This window comes from Oncorhynchus mykiss, chromosome 12 (assembly GCF_013265735.2).
Source record: "Oncorhynchus mykiss isolate Arlee chromosome 12, USDA_OmykA_1.1, whole genome shotgun sequence".
Taxonomy (NCBI): Eukaryota; Metazoa; Chordata; class Actinopteri; order Salmoniformes; family Salmonidae; genus Oncorhynchus; species Oncorhynchus mykiss.
This window is the reverse complement of record NC_048576.1, coordinates 63,342,962-63,359,385: the sequence shown is the minus strand read 5'-3', so window position 1 is coordinate 63,359,385 and position 16,424 is coordinate 63,342,962. Positions and strand designations below refer to the sequence as shown.

The window sequence follows — 16,424 nt, the reverse complement described above, 5'->3', positions numbered from 1 at the left end:
TTTGTTACGTTGCCTGTCGGTTCCCCGTTTAAAGTTTGAGGGAATTTCTTTCCTTTTCATAGGCTCTTTTTCCTCTCGCTTCATTTAGATTTTTAGTTGAAGTCCATACTGTCAGCCTTGCACTGGGGCTAGCTAAGACTGTTGGCTAAATGGTATGTGTGTAACTGAAACGCGGACCCTCTATGGCCCATGTCAACAGAAAAAAGTGGTTGAGTGGTTCTTTTAACGAAACTAAATATGCTCAAATCTGGGTACAAGATTAAAGGAATGTGAATCTTATTCAGTAATTACTTTTCTGAAGCCTGCCAACAGGCATGCCAGCTAAGATAGAGTAGCTAGCTTGTCTGACTTGATTGATAACCTGAACTAGCTACCAAGAAACCATTTATGAGATTGGGAACCTATCTGGGCTTGCTAAAGGGTGAGTAGTATTACAGTGAAGGAACAAAAACTAAAATGTACAGGACAAATCTGAGGGGGAAGTGACGCCTCTGCTTGTTTATTTCAAACAGGTCTTGTGGTAAAGGGATGACATGATTTGTCTGACAGATATAACCGATACACAACATTGTCTTGTCAAATGATATGCCATCTGCATAATGTGTATACAGGGGAAGAGGAGAAAGCATATAGCAGTGTTTTGGTTCCTACTCCCATCTGACTGAATACTGACTAGTTAACTCGGGGTTTCAAACAAATGAACAATTGGAGATGAGTATTACTTGGGAGGAAGCACACAAAGTAGATTGTTGTTGTTGTTGTTACTAACCACAGGCCCTGGAACAGATGTTGATGCCTTATCCCCTTAATGGTTAGGATTGGCATTAGGGTCATTGGGTCCAGCTTTGGAAAAATGGATTTCAGCTATCGGATAGGAGTAAATGCATAGAAAGAATATATAGAACCAGAGTCCACATTCAAGTCCCCATTCTTCCATTTTATTAATTTTATGCAGATAGGTAACTTTTTAAAAATTGGGCCCTGATCTCAGATCTGTGCTTTGGGACAATGTCTACCTTTGAGCAAAGATTACAATCTTGGTGGACTGATAACAGGCTCATTGGCAGTTGAACATCACCCTGATGCCCAGGACTTGATCAGTATGGAGAAAATGTTTTGAAATGCAGTGAAACAGGGAGGTAATACCTACATTTTGTTCTGTTTGCGTTCCTTTGCAAAATGTTTTGCTACGATGTGCCCTATTGAACAGACCCCTGGGTTGTGTTCACCATGCTACACCTTGGCAAAAATGTTTTACAATGGAATACAAAAACAGTTTTTTTTTATTGGACAAGTCCAGGTAATCTCTCCTTATGACAAATTAACACAACCCAGGTCAGGAGAGGGAGCCCACCAGCCAAGTCCAGCAGGTAGTTGTTCAGAAGTGCATAGCAATCAGCATCTCTGAGTGGAACAGGGTTAAACGTCCCAAATGACACCCTATGCACTGCAGTATATAGTGCACTACTTTTGACCAGAGCTCTATGGGGGGGCCCTATTCCGTACACCATGTACGGAATAGGTTGCCATTTGGGACAGTCCCAGGACCCTCTATTTCTGAAACTATCCGCCACCATTGTCGCAACCCCTATTACCAGCCTGTTCAACCTCTCTTTCATATCGTCTGAGATCCCCAAGGATTGGAAAGCTGCCGCAGTTATCCCCCTCTTCAAAGGGGGAGACACCCTGGACCCAAACTGTTACAGACCTATATCCATCCTGCCCTGCCTATCTAAGGTCTTCGAAAGCCAAGTCAACAAACAGGTCACTGACCATCTCGAATCCCACTGTACCTTCTCCGCTGTGCAATCTGGTTTCCGAGCCGGTCACGGGTGCACCTCAGCCACACTCAAGGTACTAAACGATATCATAACCGCCATTGATAAAAGACAGTACTGTGCAGCCGTCTTCATCGACCTTGCCAAGGCTTTCGACTCTGTCAATCACCATATATATTCTTATCGGCAGACTCAGTAGCCTCGGTTTTTCGGATGACTGCCTTGCCTGGTTCACCAATTACTTTGCAGACAGAGTTCAGTGTGTCAAATCGGAGGGCATGCTGTCCGGTCCTCTGGCAGTCTCTATGGGGGTGCCACAGGGTTCAATTCTCGGGCCGACTCTTTTCTCTGTATACATCAATGATGTTGCTCATGCTGCGGGCGATTCCCTGATCCACCTCTACGCAGACGACACCATTCTATATACTTTCGGCCCGTCATTGGACACTGTGCTATCTAACCTCCGAACAAGCTTCAATACCATACAACACTCCTTCCGTGGCCTCCGACTGCTCTTAAACGCTAGTAAAACCAAATGCATGCTTTTCAACCGATCGCTGCCTGCACCCGCATCCCCGCCTAGCATCACCACCCTGGATGGTTCCGACCTAGAATATGTGGACATCTATAAGTACCTAGGTGTCTGGCTAGACTGCAAACTCTCCTTCCAGACTCATATCAAACATCTCCAATCGAAAATCAAATCAAGAGTCGGCTTTCTATTCCGCAACAAAGCCTCGTTCACTCACGCCGCCAAGCTTACCCTAGTAAAACTGACTATCCTACCGATCCTCGACTTCGGCGATGTCATCTACAAAATGGCTTCCAACACTCTACTCAGCAAACTGGATGCAGTCTATCACAGTGCCATCCGTTTTGTCACTAAAGCACCTTATACCACCCACCACTGCGACTTGTATGCTCTAGTCGGCTGGCCCTCGCTACATATTCGTCGCCAGACCCACTGGCTCCAGGTCATCTACAAGTCCATGCTAGGTAAAGCTCCGCCTTATCTCAGCTCACTGGTCACGATGGCAACACCCATCCGTAGCACGCGCTCCAGCAGGTGTATCTCACTGATCATCCCTAAAGCCAACACCTCATTTGGCCGCCTTTCGTTCCAGTACTCTGCTGCCTGTGACTGGAACGAATTGCAAAAATCGCTGAAGTTGGAGACTTTTATCTCCCTCACCAACTTCAAACATCAGCTATCTGAGCAGCTAACCGATCGCTGCAGCTGTACATAGTCTATTGGTAAATAGCCCACCCATTTTCACCTACCTCATCCCCATACTGTTTTTATTTATTTATTTATTTTTCTGCTCTTTTGCACACCAATATCTCTACCTGTACATGACCATCTGATCATTTATCACTCCAGTGTTAATCTGCAAAATTGTAATTATTCGCCTACCTTCTCATGCCTTTTGCACACAATGTATATAGACTCCCCTTTTTTCTACTGTGTTATTGACTTGTTAATTGTTTACTCCATGTGTAACTGTGTTGTCTGCTCATACTGCTATGCTTTATCTTGGCCAGGTCGCAGTTGCAAATGAGAACTTGTTCTCAACTAGCCTACCTGGTTAAATAAAGGTGAAATAAAAATAAAATAAAAAGGGTGTTGTTCAACTGCGTAAAGCATTCTCTGTTAGCAGGGCAAGGCGGTATTCAGCTGTGTTTAGCGTGCAGCATCTCTGTGAGCAATGAGTTGCAGGGCAGATCACCCTGTAGGTGGCGCTGGTACAGATACTCCTCCACCTGCAGGCTGATGCTGCGAACCTCAGGAAGCCGTAGCAGCAGTTGGCCAAACTTGTCGGTGTGACCCGGGTGGGTGTAGAGGGTGTGGTCCATCAGGGTGTGGTTCACCCTTTCCTGGGTCCGCTCCACCTGCCCGCGGTCCTGCACCGACTTCACATCTGCAGGGTCGAGAAGGACAGGTAGAGAAAGTTAGTTGAACATCTATAAACCATCTGTGGGGGACTATCCAAACAGACTTCACGTCTGCAGTGTGGAAAAGACTGGCAGAGACAGTTTGAACAATTGGGAAATGTCTACTATGAGATTGTCTAATACAAAAACCCCATCAAGTTGGGGTTTCCAGTGGAGATTCCTTGGCTGAGAATCAGCCAACCAGGGATCTAAACCAGAGACCTACAGCAGAGGTACATCTGAGCAAAGTAACATTCAGTAGGACCAGAGGACTCACCAGGGTTGAAGAGGACCAGGTATTTGAGGCACACAAACTCCTGTGTGTCCAGGTGGAGGGCCTTGAGTTTAACCACCAGGTCCTGAGTCCTTGACACCAGACTGGTCAGAGTGACCCCTGCCTGGGTCAGGATGTTCGACACCTCAATCTGCATCAGAGAGACAGGACTATTTAGGACCTCCAGACTTGACACCTTCCAGACAATTCATTCAAAACAATTTAGGACTTTCAGATTATTAAACTAAGACTATCCAGATATTTTGTGTGTGAGACTTTTTTTCGCTCCACATTTAAACGGAACAAAATAATATAAAAACGCAACCTACAACAATTTCTACCATTTGCCTCATGCTGCACGACAGCTTCACATATAGTTGATCAGGCTGTTGATTGTGGCCTGTGGAATGTTGTCCCACTCTTCAATTGCTGTGCGAAGTTGCTGGATATTGGCGTGAACTGGAACACGCTGTCGTATACGTCGAGCCAGAGCATCCCAAACATGCTCAATGGGTGACCTGTCTGGTTAGAATGCAGGCCCTGTAAGAACTGTGACATTTTCAGATTCCAGGAACTGTGTACAGATCCTTGCTACATGGGGCCGTCCGTTATCATGCTGAAACAGGAGGTGATGGCGGCAGATGAATGGCACGACAATGGGTCTCAGGATCTCATCGCGGTATCTCTATGCATTCAAATTGCCATCAATAAAATGTAATTGTGTTCGTTGTCCGTAGCTTATGCCTGCCCATACTATAACCCCACTGCCACCATGGGGCACTGTGTTCACAACCTTGACATCAGCAAACCGCTCACCTACACAATGCCAGACACGTGTTCTGCGGTTGTGAGGCTGGTTGGACATATTGACAAATTCTCTGAAACGACGTTGGAGGCGGGTTATGGTAGAGAAATTAACATTCAATTCCCAGGCAACAGTTCAGGTGGAATTTCCTGTAGTCAGCATGCCAATTGAACGCTCAAAACATGAGACATCTGTGGCATTGTGTTGTGTGACAAAATTGCACATTTTAGAGTGACTGTTTGTCCCCAGCACAAGGTGCACCTGTGTAATGATCATGCTGTTTAATCAGCTTCTTGATATGCCACACCTGTCAGGTGGATGGATTATCTTGGCAAAGGAGAAATGCTCACTAACAGGGATGTAAACAAATTTGTAAACAACATTTTAGAGAAGAGCTTTTTGTGTATATGGAACATCTCTGGGATCTTTTATTTCAGTTCATGAAACATGAGACCTTCACATGTTACGTAATTTTTTTTTCAGTGTACATTTTAGTAACGTAGCAGATGCTCTTATCCAGAGTGACTTACATTTTGTGCATTCATCTTAAGATGTAGGACAACCACATATCACAGTCATAGTAAGTACATTTTCCTCAATAAAGTAGCTGTCAGAAAAGTCCGAGCTAGTAAGAAAGAAAATGTAAGTAAGGTCCAAGTGTTAGTTCAAGAAAGGCCTATGTGAGCTTCGACTGGAAGACATTGGATTGTGCAGAAAGAGCGGGGTGACATGGGAGTACTTGGGAAGGTTGAACACCAGGCTGACTGCAGTGTTCTGGAGAAGTTGCAGGGGTTTGATGAGCCCAGCCAACAGTGAGTTGCAGTAGTCCAGACGGGAGATGCCAAGTGCCTGGATTAGGACATGCACCGCTTCCTGTGTGAGGTAGGGTCGTACTCTACAGATGGTGTAGAGCATGAACCTGTAGGAGCAAGTCACTGCTTTGATGTTTCCAGAGAACAAGGAGTTTCAGGGTCACGCCAAGGTTCTTTGCACTCTAGAAGGGGGACACCGTGGACTTGTCAAGCATGATGGAGAGATCTTTTAGCGGGCAGGCCTTCCCCGGGAGGTAGATCAGTTCCGTCTTGTCGAGGTTGAGCTTGAGGTGGTGGGCCAACATCCAAACTGAGATATCTGCCAGGCACACAGAGATGGTTGTTGCCACCTGGGTGTCAGACAGGGGAAGGAGAAAAGTAGTTGAGTGTCATCTGCCTGGCATTGATAGGAGAGACCATGTGAGGATATGACTGGGCAGAGTGACTTGGTGTATATAGAGAAGAGGTTCTAGAACCGAGCCCTGTGGGACACCAGTCATGAGAGTAAGTGTTGCAGACACAGATCCTCTCCAGATCACCTGGTAGGAGCTGAGAGGGTGGAGGGGAGGATATGATGGTTCACGATGTCAAAGGTAGTGGATAGGAGGATGAGAACATAGGATAGATATTTAACGTTGACAGTGGGGAGAGCCTCTGTGACTAGTTATGTTCAAGAAGATTGTTCTGAGAGAGATCGCTTGAGAGTTGTTCAGAGATGGCAACCTCAAAAGAAAGAAGGGATACCGGTCTGTAGTTTGACGTCAGGAGTCAAGTGTTGGTTTCTTGAGGAAGGGAGTGACACGGGCCATTTTGAAGTCAGAGGGGAAGCAGCTTTTGGTCAGGGATGAGTTGATGAGGGAAGTGAGGAATGAGAGAAGGTGTCCAGAGATGGTCTGGAGGAGGGGATGGGGTCGAGCGGGCGGGCGGGTTGTCGGGCGGCCGGACCTGACTAGTCGCAAGATTTCATCTGGAGAGAGAGGGGAGAAAGAGGTCAAGGTGTAGGGTAGTTCTGTGTGATGGGGATGAGGAGTGATTGCCTTCAACCTTCTTTTCAAAGAGGTTGACAGAGTTGTCTGCAGAGAAGGAGAATGGAGGATTAAGTAGGGAGCAGAAGGTGGAAACTATTTTCTAGGGTTAGAGGCAGAAGCTTGACATTTTGAGTGACAGAAAGTGGCTTTAGCAGCAGATAGAGAGGAAGAGAAGGTGGAGAGGAGGGAGTGGAAGGATGATAGGTCCTCTGGAAGTCTAGTGACCATCTAGTAGGGGCTGAGTGGCTAGGGCTGGAGGAAAGGGAGTCAGAAAAGACTCTAAGATACTAAAGATGAGGCCAAGCGTATTGCCTGCTTTGTGAGTGGGAGGGGACTGAGAAAGGGTGAGGTCAAAAGGGGCAAGGAGGGGAAAGATAGAGTTGTAAAGAAATGAGTCAAAGGTAGATGTTGCGAGGTTGAAGTCGGCAAATACGAACAGCGGTGAGCCATCGTCAGGAAATTAGTTTATCAAGGTGCCAAGCTCATTGAGGAACTCTTAAGGGCACCTAGTGGGCAATAGACAACAACAATGTTAAGCTTGAGTGGACAAGTGACAGCATGGAATTCAAATGAGAAGAAAAGAGAGCAGCTGGAGTAGCAGTGTTCTCTGGGGTGATCCATGTCTCCATCAGGGCCCAAAAGTAAAAGGACTGAACGGCAGCATAGAATGAGATGAACTCGGCGTACTGAACCGCAGATCAGCAGTTCCAAATGTTGCCAGAGACCAGGAATTCCACATGAGTTGTGTGTGCAGGGTACACTAAATTAGAAGGGTTTCAGCCAAGGGCTGTAGAGCGTCTGTAAAGCCTACAGGGAGAGGAGCGAGCTGGGATAGAACACACACAGTTGCCAAAGCTACAAAAGAGCAAAACGAGATCACCTGAAAATAACTAGGTAAGATACTCAAGTGAGTGTTGTGGAGCCTTCCTCTCATGCCATTCAGACTACACAGGACGTTCAAACTAGTTGGGACTTTCGGCCCTATAGTATTATTCAGGCAATACATTATAGTATGAGCTAATAGAGGAGGAGGAGGAGGAGATGGAAAGGGTGAGGAAGAGGATGAGGACGTGCATGAGAACAAGTACAAGGACAACCACAAGGAGGAGGAAGGGAAGGAGGACAGTGATTGGAGTTGGTACCGGTGTTTGGTGCCCAAACAGACCTGTTGTCCTGTGACCAGATAGATGCAGCCTTCTCTGCTGTAGGCCACCTGTCGACACAGGTGATCCAGCACCAGCAGCTCACTCCAACAGCTCTGCAGCAGCACCATCTGGTCCTCCACCTAAAGGAGTAACCACCAGGACCACACACTGGTCAGTTCACCTCTCAATGCAGTCGATTCAGGAAGTGAATTGAAAGTGTCCCATTGTTTTCTATGAGGATAATGTTTGTGTGTGTGTGTGTCTGTATGACCTTAAGCTCCTTGAAGAGAGCACTGTTCCTGGCCCATTCCACAAGCCCAAACAGAGTCTGGTCGGCCATTTTACACATGATACTGAAGGTGTTGAGGCGGTCGTGTTTCCCACGGCTTGCTTGCTCTCTCTGCAGGCTGGCCAGCACCTTGGCACACAGCTGGCGCTCATCCGGCTCACCCTCCAGAAGCTGGGCCAGGAAGCTAGGTATGGGAGCAGTCAACATGGAGGTTAAGGTCGGGGTTGGGGTGGAGCTCGGTGTGGTTGTGGGCGTGGTGAGTAACCCTTTAGGTGTGGGCGGGGATGGAGGTGCCGGGCCGTAGCTGTAAGGCATCATCTCACTTTTCCCCTGGTGGTATCCTGATCCCCCTCCATGGGAGGAACGGTGGTACACTTCAGGGTAAGCCAGGGATGGGGGAGGAGCTAGAGCCCTCCTGTCCCGGTTCAAGGTGCAGTCCAGAAGCATGGGGTGGAGCTCTGAATGGCCCAGATTAGAGGGGTAGGCCTGCGATTGGTGGAAATTGTCAGAGGGAAGGGGTGCCGATGTGTGACTGGACATCAGGTGAATGTTGTTTGAAACGGAAGGCTGATGCGTTTGTGCACTTTCCAGTTTGATCCTGTAGGGGGTGGTGTTGTGCTGCTGGTGGCGGAAGACCCCTCTCTGCTGTTTCATCTGCCTGTCTCGTCGATACAGAGGGCCAAACTTGTTCCGGCCACCTCTCATTCGGTCTGCCCTTACCGCTGTAGGACCAGAGAGTAACATACAGTAGAGGTATGAGTATACTGACACTATAATGAAGAGAGTAACATGAGCACATTAAAACTATATTTAATAAAGGTTACATGTGAGTGTATTGACACTAACAAATGGAGAGAGTAACAGGAGTAACAATCCTGCCAGGAGGGCTCATTGGGCAGGGTATGCATATGTTCGGGGAACATTTGAATGGTTCCAACTCCCATTGTGCCAGCACTGCCGAGTAAGCTCAAACAAACTCAGCAAATGTATTTGAAAAGACAAACCAATACTACTTAAACCCAGGTCTGATGTCAGCATGTTTTAGTGTACACTATCTGGGTCAGTTCTGGTTTATGAGTCCACAGATAAGTCATATGAGGGAGCAGAACATGGAAGGGTATCAGTGGAAGTAAAGGTAAGGCATTATGCAAACTAGCACAGAGGAGATTTCCACAGGTACACATAATGGGAACACTTCAGTACATGAGTGATAAAGTATATTGAAAGCCGGGGCTTTCACATAGGTGTGTTTCCTGAATGAACGAATAAAGCAATTAACATCCCATCATGCTTACGGTCATATATAATAATTCTGGGCATGCCATTACTTTGGCTACCATGGTTAGGATGACAATCCATAAGGGCACTAGTGGTCACTGAATGGTTTGATGAGCATGAAAACAATGTAAGCCATATGCCATGGCCGTCTCAGTGACCAGATTCCAACCCAGTTGAACACTTATGGGAGATTCTGGAGCGGTGCCTGAGACAGCGTTTTCCACCACCATCAACAAAACACCAAATGATGGAATTTCTCGTGGAAGAAGTCTCACATCCCTCCAATATAATTCCAGACACTTATAGAATCTATGCCAAGGTGCATTGAAGCTTTTCTGGATTGTGGTGGCCCCAACAGCCTATTAAGACACATTATGTTGGTGTCCTTTATGCTGGCAGTTACCTGTATACTGTATATAAGGGATGGGCAACTTTGATGGGGGTGGGGGCCTCAAAACATTTGAACTCATCCGGGGGTGGGGGCCGGCAGTTGCTCGCAGGATATTTTTGTTGTAAATGTAATCTTTATTTAACTAAGGAAAGTCAGTTAAGAACAAATTCTTATTTACAATGATGGCCTACCCCGGCCAAACCCAGATGACGCTGGGCCATTTGTGCGCCGCCCTATGGGACTCCCAATCACGGCCGGTTGTGATACAGCCTGGATTCATACCAGGGGGTCTGTGATGATGCCTCTAGCACTGAGATGCAGTGCCTTAGACCGCTGCGCCACTCGGGAGCTCTGGATTGATCAAAGGGCCTTCAAAAGGGGCCAACTAGTTGCCCATCCCTGCTTTAAATGGTTCTGAGTCCCACATGTCTGTCCTGTGCTGGGTCTCAAGGATTGTTTTGAGGACCCACATTGATTGTTTTGTGTGCACAGAGGTGTGTGTATGCATGTGTTTAAGTGTGGGTGTATGCATTTGGTTTAAATGTGTGTGTGCACGTGCGAGTGAGTGAGTGAGGAGTGCCGTACCCTCTCTCTTCATGCCCACGGCCAGGCACTTCTGGAAACGGCAGTAGGGGCAGCGTTTCCTCTGGGAGGGGTTCATGGGACAGCTCTGTCTCTCTGCACAGGTGTAACGCTTGTTGTTCTGCACCGAACGCTTGAAGAAACCCTGCAGATAGAGAGGGAGAGGAGAGAGGAGAGAGACCGGGAGCCAGATAGAGAGGGAGAGGAGAGAGACAGGGAGCCAGAGAGAAAGGGAGAGGAGAGAGACAGGGAGCCAGAGAGAAAGGGAGAGGAGAGAGACAGGGAGCCAGAGAGAAAGGGAGAGGAGAGAGACAGGGAGCCAGAGAGAAAGGGGGTGGAGAGAGAGCCAGAGAGAAAGGGGGTGGAGAGAGAGCCAGAGAGAAAGGGGGTGGAGAGAGAGCCAGAGAGAAAGGGGGTGGAGAGAGAGCCAGAGAGAAAGGGGGTGGAGAGAGAGCCAGAGAGAAAGGGGGTGGAGAGAGAGCCAGAGAGAAAGGGGGTGGAGAGAGAGCCAGAGAGAAAGGGGGTGGAGAGAGAGCCAGAGAGAAAGGGGGTGGAGAGATAGCCAGAGAGCTCATTCAAGCTGCTGCTAGGATGCTGTTTGTGTGCCTTGTTATGTCTCAAAGGAAACAATGAAATCACTTGGATCTACGATAGAGACGTTAAATAAAAACACTCTTGGTTTCATGTAGCTGCTCTTGACTGAGCTGGCCTGGTGTAATAGAGCAAATTAAATAGTCCCAAAAGTAAGGAAAAAACACTCTCAATCTGCCACTCCAGGCAGGCTCAATGTAACAGTCAACAAAATCATCCCAATACTATTTGAAACAAGTGTGTCACTGAAAAGAAGTGTGTCGCCGATCACGCTGGGCCTACATTACCTTGCAGCTCTCGCAGGTGAGCAGTCCATAGTGGTAGCCAGACACTTTGTCTCCACAGACTGGACAGACCTCCGCCTGATCTGGCCTGGTCCCTGGCTCGGTCTTCAGCTCCTGAGCTGGGGAGTGGGGAAGGTTTAGCTGTTTAGGATCCCCATTAGCTGCTGCATGTGAATTAGCTACTCTTCCTGGGGTCCACAAGGTGTTGGGGGTGTCATGCATTGGCTAATGGCAGGGATTAAAGAGACCTCTATGTGTCTGCCTGTTATTAAGTGGCTGACCAACGTCTGACTACGGGCTAGATTCAATTCGATTTTAAAGGCAATGCGTCAGTGTTTCATGGAGACCGCATCACGGTTAACACTGCATAAGTCGGTTGGCTCAATCAGAAATGACCTTTAAACGTCAATCACGCTATAACGCGGACCTTCTGCGGTCCGGATTGAATCTAGGCCTAAGTTAGTCGTCAAGTCAAGTTCTTGTACTTATACTTGTTAACTCGATCTGAGTCCGAATTCACAAAGCATATCAGAGTAGGAGTGCTGGTCCCTCGTTATTCATTGTGATTTAAAAGGTGAAACCAAACTGATCCTAGAACAGCACTCCTACTATGAGACGCTTAATGAACACGGCCCTGGTTTATTCTTCCGTAAATGAGAGGCGGCGGCCTCTGAACAGCCATCGTGCTATATTCTTATCACTCAGATTGATAGGCTAAAACTATAAACTGAACTGCCTTATTGTGACACTTACGTAATTCATATTGACCATGTTTTTAGTGAATGAACAGATTAGGGTAATAGGAAAGTACGTTTGGCAATGGAAATGACGATATTAAGAGGAAATTCACCAATGTCCATATTTGATAAATAGTGAGCGATTTAAAAGAAAGTTCCCTCTCCCTGAAGCTGTCTTCACACCCTTCATTCAACTGATAAATCAAAGTACTGTGACCACTAGCCTGGTTCCACACTGTATAGCTGTATCCAACTCTTCTTTCCTTGTAATGCCATACATGTTTGGCTTGACAATGAACGAACAGAGAGGAGTTGGCCAAAGCACAAATTGGCTGGACCAGCATTTCCCAAACCCAGTCCCGGAGACCCAATGGGGTGCACAATTTCAAAAATACTAAACATGCACCCCCTTGGCGTCCCCAGGACCGAGTTTGGAAAACGCTGAACTGGACCATCAGGCTATATGATCACACCTTTCGTGTCACAAACAAAACATTCTGAGAGGCGCCTAGTAGCTTGAGAGGCAGCTAGAACAGTAACAGAAGCAGTTATAGTCCAGGTCGGTAACAGCAACCGTAATAACAGTACAAGCAAGATTACCAGTCCAGGTCAGTAGCAGTACTCACATGTCAACGATCCCTCCGAAGACAACAGATCCAGAGGCTGGGCCTGGCCCTGGTCCGCACGGAAGTGGCCCTGGGGTACGTACATTTTGAAAGAGGGGATAGCCTAAATCACCCTAACTAGTTCCTCATAGCCGGAGCGAGCAGGAGCCCAGACAGACAGACAGAGAGGCAGGCAGCCACAGCAGGACCTCTGCTGTCTGTCTAAGGACCCACTATTGGACTGTGCTCCATAGTGGACTTTGGACTTTACTCCATTGTGGCGGTGCAATAAAATCCTGTCCTAACTTACTGGAACTCCTATCACAGCCTGGTGAGTGAAGACCTTCTTGGAGGAATTCCTGTGCAGTAAGTAAGTGCTGTAGGTAGGAAGGCATGTAGGCAGGTAGGTAGACAGATAAGTAAGTAGGTACAGAACCAGTCAAAAGTTTGGACACCTACTTTAATTTTTTTTTGTTATTTTTACATTGTAGAATAATAGTGAAGACATTAAAACTATGAAATAACACACTTCGAATCATGTAGTAATCAATTATGTTTTACATTCTTCAAAGTAGCCACCCTTTGCCTTGATGAAAGAGTTGAACACTCTTGGAATTCTCTCAACCAGCTTCACCTGGAATGCTTTCCAAAAGTCTTGAAGGAGTTTCCACATATGCTGAACACTTGTTGGCTGCTTTTCCTTCACTCTGAGGTCCAACTCATCCCAAACCATCTCAATTGGGTTGAGGTCGGGTGATTGTGGAGGCCAGGTCATCTGATGCAGCACTCCATCACTCTCCTTCTTGGTCAAATAGCCCAATGTTGGGTCATTCAAATCAAATCAAATGTATTTATATAGCCCTTCGTACATCAGCTGATATCTCAAAGTGGGGAAAGAAACCCAGCCTAAAACCCCAAACAGCAAGCAATGCAGGTGTAGAAGCACGGTGGCTAGGAAAAACTCCCTAGAAAGGCCAACACCTAGGAAGAAACCTAGAGAGGAACCAGGCTATGTGGGGTGGCCAGTCCTCTTCTGGCTGTGCCGGGTGGAGATTATAACAGAACATGGCCAAGATGTTCAAATGTTCATAAATGACCAGCATGGTCCAATAATAATAAGGCAGAACAGTTGAAACTGGAGCAGCAGCACGGCCAGGTGGACTGGGGACAGCAAGGAGTCATCATGTCAGGTAGTCCTGAGGCATGGTCCTAGGGCTCAGGTCCTCCGAGAGAGTGAAAGAAAGAGAGAAAGAGAGAATTAGAGAGAGCATACTTAAATTCACACAGGACACCGGATAGGACAGGAGAAGTACTCCAGATATACCAAACTGACCCTAGCCCCCCGACACATAAACTACTGCAGCATAAATACTGGAGGCTGAGACAGGAGGGGTCAGGAGACACTGTGGCCCCATCCGAGGACACCCCCGGACAGGGCCAAACAGGAGTGATATGCTTTGCCAAAGCACAGCCCCCACACCCCACACATTGTCCTTTTTGAAAAACAAATGATAGTCCCACCAAGCACAAACCAGATGGGATGCAAAATGCTGTGGTAGCCATGCTTTCTAAATAAAATCACTGACGGTGTCACCAGCAAAGCACCCCCACACCATTACACCTCCTCCCCATGCTTCACTGTGGGAACCACACATCCGGAGATCATCCGTTCACCTACTCTGTGTCTCACAAAGACAAAGGTTGGAACCAAAAATCTCAAATTTGGATTCATCAGACCAAAGGACAGATTTCCACCAGTCTAATGTCCATTGCTTGTGTTTCTTTGCCCAAGTAAGTCTCTTATTGGTGTCCTTTAGTAGTGGTTTCTTTGCAGAAATTTGACCATGAAGGCCTGATTCACACAGTCTCCTCTGAATCGTTGATGTTGAGATGTGTCTGACTTGAACTTTGTGAAGCATTTATTTGGGCTGCAATCCGAGGTGCAGTTAACTCTAATGAACTTATCCTCTACAGCAGAGGTAACTCTGGGTCTTCCTTTCCTGTAGCGGTCCTCATGAGAGCCAGTTTCATCATAGTGCTTTGTGGTTTTTGTGACTGCAATTGAAGAAACTTTAAAAGTTCTTGAAAACGTCTGTATTGACTGATCTTCATGTCTTAAAGTAATGATGGACTGTCGTTTCTCTTTGCTTATTTGAGCTTTTTCTTGCCATAATATGGCTATTCTTTTTAATTATTTTTTTATTTCACCTTTATTTAACCAGGTAGGCTAGTTGAGAACAAGTTCTCATTTGCAACTGCGACCTGGCCAAGATAAAGCATAGCAGTGTGAACAGACAACACAGAGTTACACATGGAGTAAACAATTAACAAGTCAATAACACAGTAGAAAAAAAAAGAGAGTCTATATACATTGTGTGCAAAAGGCATGAGGAGGTAGGCGAATAATTACAATTTTGCAGATTAACACTGGAGTGATAAATGATCAGATGGTCATGTACAGGTGGAGATGTTGGTGTGCAAAAGAGCAGAAAAGTAAATAAATATAAACAGTATGGGGATGAGGTAGGTAAAATTGGGTGGGCTATTTACTGATAGACTATGTACATCTGGAACGAAAGGCGGCCAAATGAGGTGTTGGCTTTAGGGATGATCAGTGAGATACACCTGCTGGAGCGCGTGCTACGGGTGGGTGTTGCCATCGTGACCAGTGAACTGAGATAAGGCGGAGCTTTACCTAGCATGGACTTGTAGATGACCTGGAGCCAGTGGGTCTGGTGACGAATATGTAGCGAGAGCCAGCCGACTAGAGCATACAGGTCGCAGTGGTGGGTGGTATAAGGTGCTTTAGTAACAAAACGGATGGCACTGTGATAAACTGCGTCCAGTTTGCTGAGTAGAGTATTGGAAGCTATTTTGTAGATGACATCGCCGAAGTCGAGGATCGGTAGGATAGTCAGTTTTATGAGGGTAAGTTTGGCGGCGTGAGTGAAGGAGGCTTTGTTGCGGAATAGAAAGCCGACTCTAGATTTGATTTTAGATTGGAGATGTTTGATATGAGTCTGGAAGGAGACTTTACAGTCTAGCCAGACACCTAGGTACTTATAGATGTCCACATATTCTAGGTCGGAACCATCCAGGGTGGTGATGCTAGTCGGGCGTGCGGGTGCAGGCAGCGAACGGTTGAAAAGCATGCATTTGGTTTTACTAGCGTTTAAGAGCAGTTGGAGGCCACGGAAGGAGTGTTGTATGGCATTGAAGCTCGTTTGGAGGTTAGATAGCACAGATAGCACTGTCCAAGGACGGGCCGGAAGTATACAGAATGGTGTCGTCTGCGTAGAGATGGATCAGGGAAGAGCAACATCATTCATATATACAGAGAAAAGAGTCTGCCCGAGAATTGAACCCTGTGGCACCCCCATAGAGACTGCCAGAGGACCGGACAGCATGCCCTCCGATTTGACACACTGAACTCTGTCTGCAAAGTAGTTGGTGAACCAGGCAAGGCAGTCATTCGAAAATCCGAGGCTACTGAGTCTGCCGATAAGAATATGGTGATTGACAGAGTCGAAAGCCTTGGCCAGGTCGATGAAGATGGCTGCACAGTACTGTCTTTTATCGATGGCGGTTATGATATCGTTTAGTACCTTGAGCGTGGCTGAGGTACAGCCGTGACCGGCTCGGAAACCAGATTGCACAGCGGAGAAGGTGCGGTGGGATTCGAGATGGTCAGTGACCTTGGCTTTCGAAGACCTTAGATAGGCAGGGCAGGATAGATATAGGTCTGTAACAGTTTGGGTCCAGGGTGTCTCCCCCTTTGAAGAGGGGGATGACTGCGGCAGCTTTCCAATCCTTGGGGATCTCAGACAATATGAAAGAGAGGTTGAACAGGCTGGTGATATGGGTTGCGACAATGGCGGCTGATAGTTTCAGAA

At 47.0% G+C, this 16,424-nt stretch overlaps 1 protein-coding gene across 2 annotated transcripts; it reads right to left on the bottom strand.

Moving 5' to 3' along the window:
* Positions 1-472: 472 nt before the first annotated feature.
* On the bottom strand, positions 473-12,829 carry nr5a5 (nuclear receptor subfamily 5, group A, member 5). 2 transcript variants are annotated; one of them, XR_005035071.1, is made up of 8 exons: positions 12,553-12,829; positions 11,193-11,308; positions 10,318-10,459; positions 8,046-8,785; positions 7,795-7,914; positions 3,988-4,135; positions 3,400-3,697; positions 473-1,546 (listed from the first exon to the last, which is right to left on the bottom strand). XR_005035071.1 is itself a non-coding variant. In XM_036938042.1 (7 exons), exons 1-7 carry the CDS (start codon positions 12,635-12,637, stop codon positions 3,450-3,452), a joined length of 1,599 nt encoding a protein of 532 aa, XP_036793937.1. In that variant the 5' UTR covers positions 12,638-12,829; the 3' UTR covers positions 3,302-3,449. The 2 variants fall into 2 exon arrangements, 1 of the variants encoding a protein (XP_036793937.1); XM_036938042.1 differs by lacking the exon at positions 473-1,546 and having other exon boundaries at positions 3,302-3,697.
* Between the last annotated feature and the right edge of the window lie 3,595 nt (positions 12,830-16,424).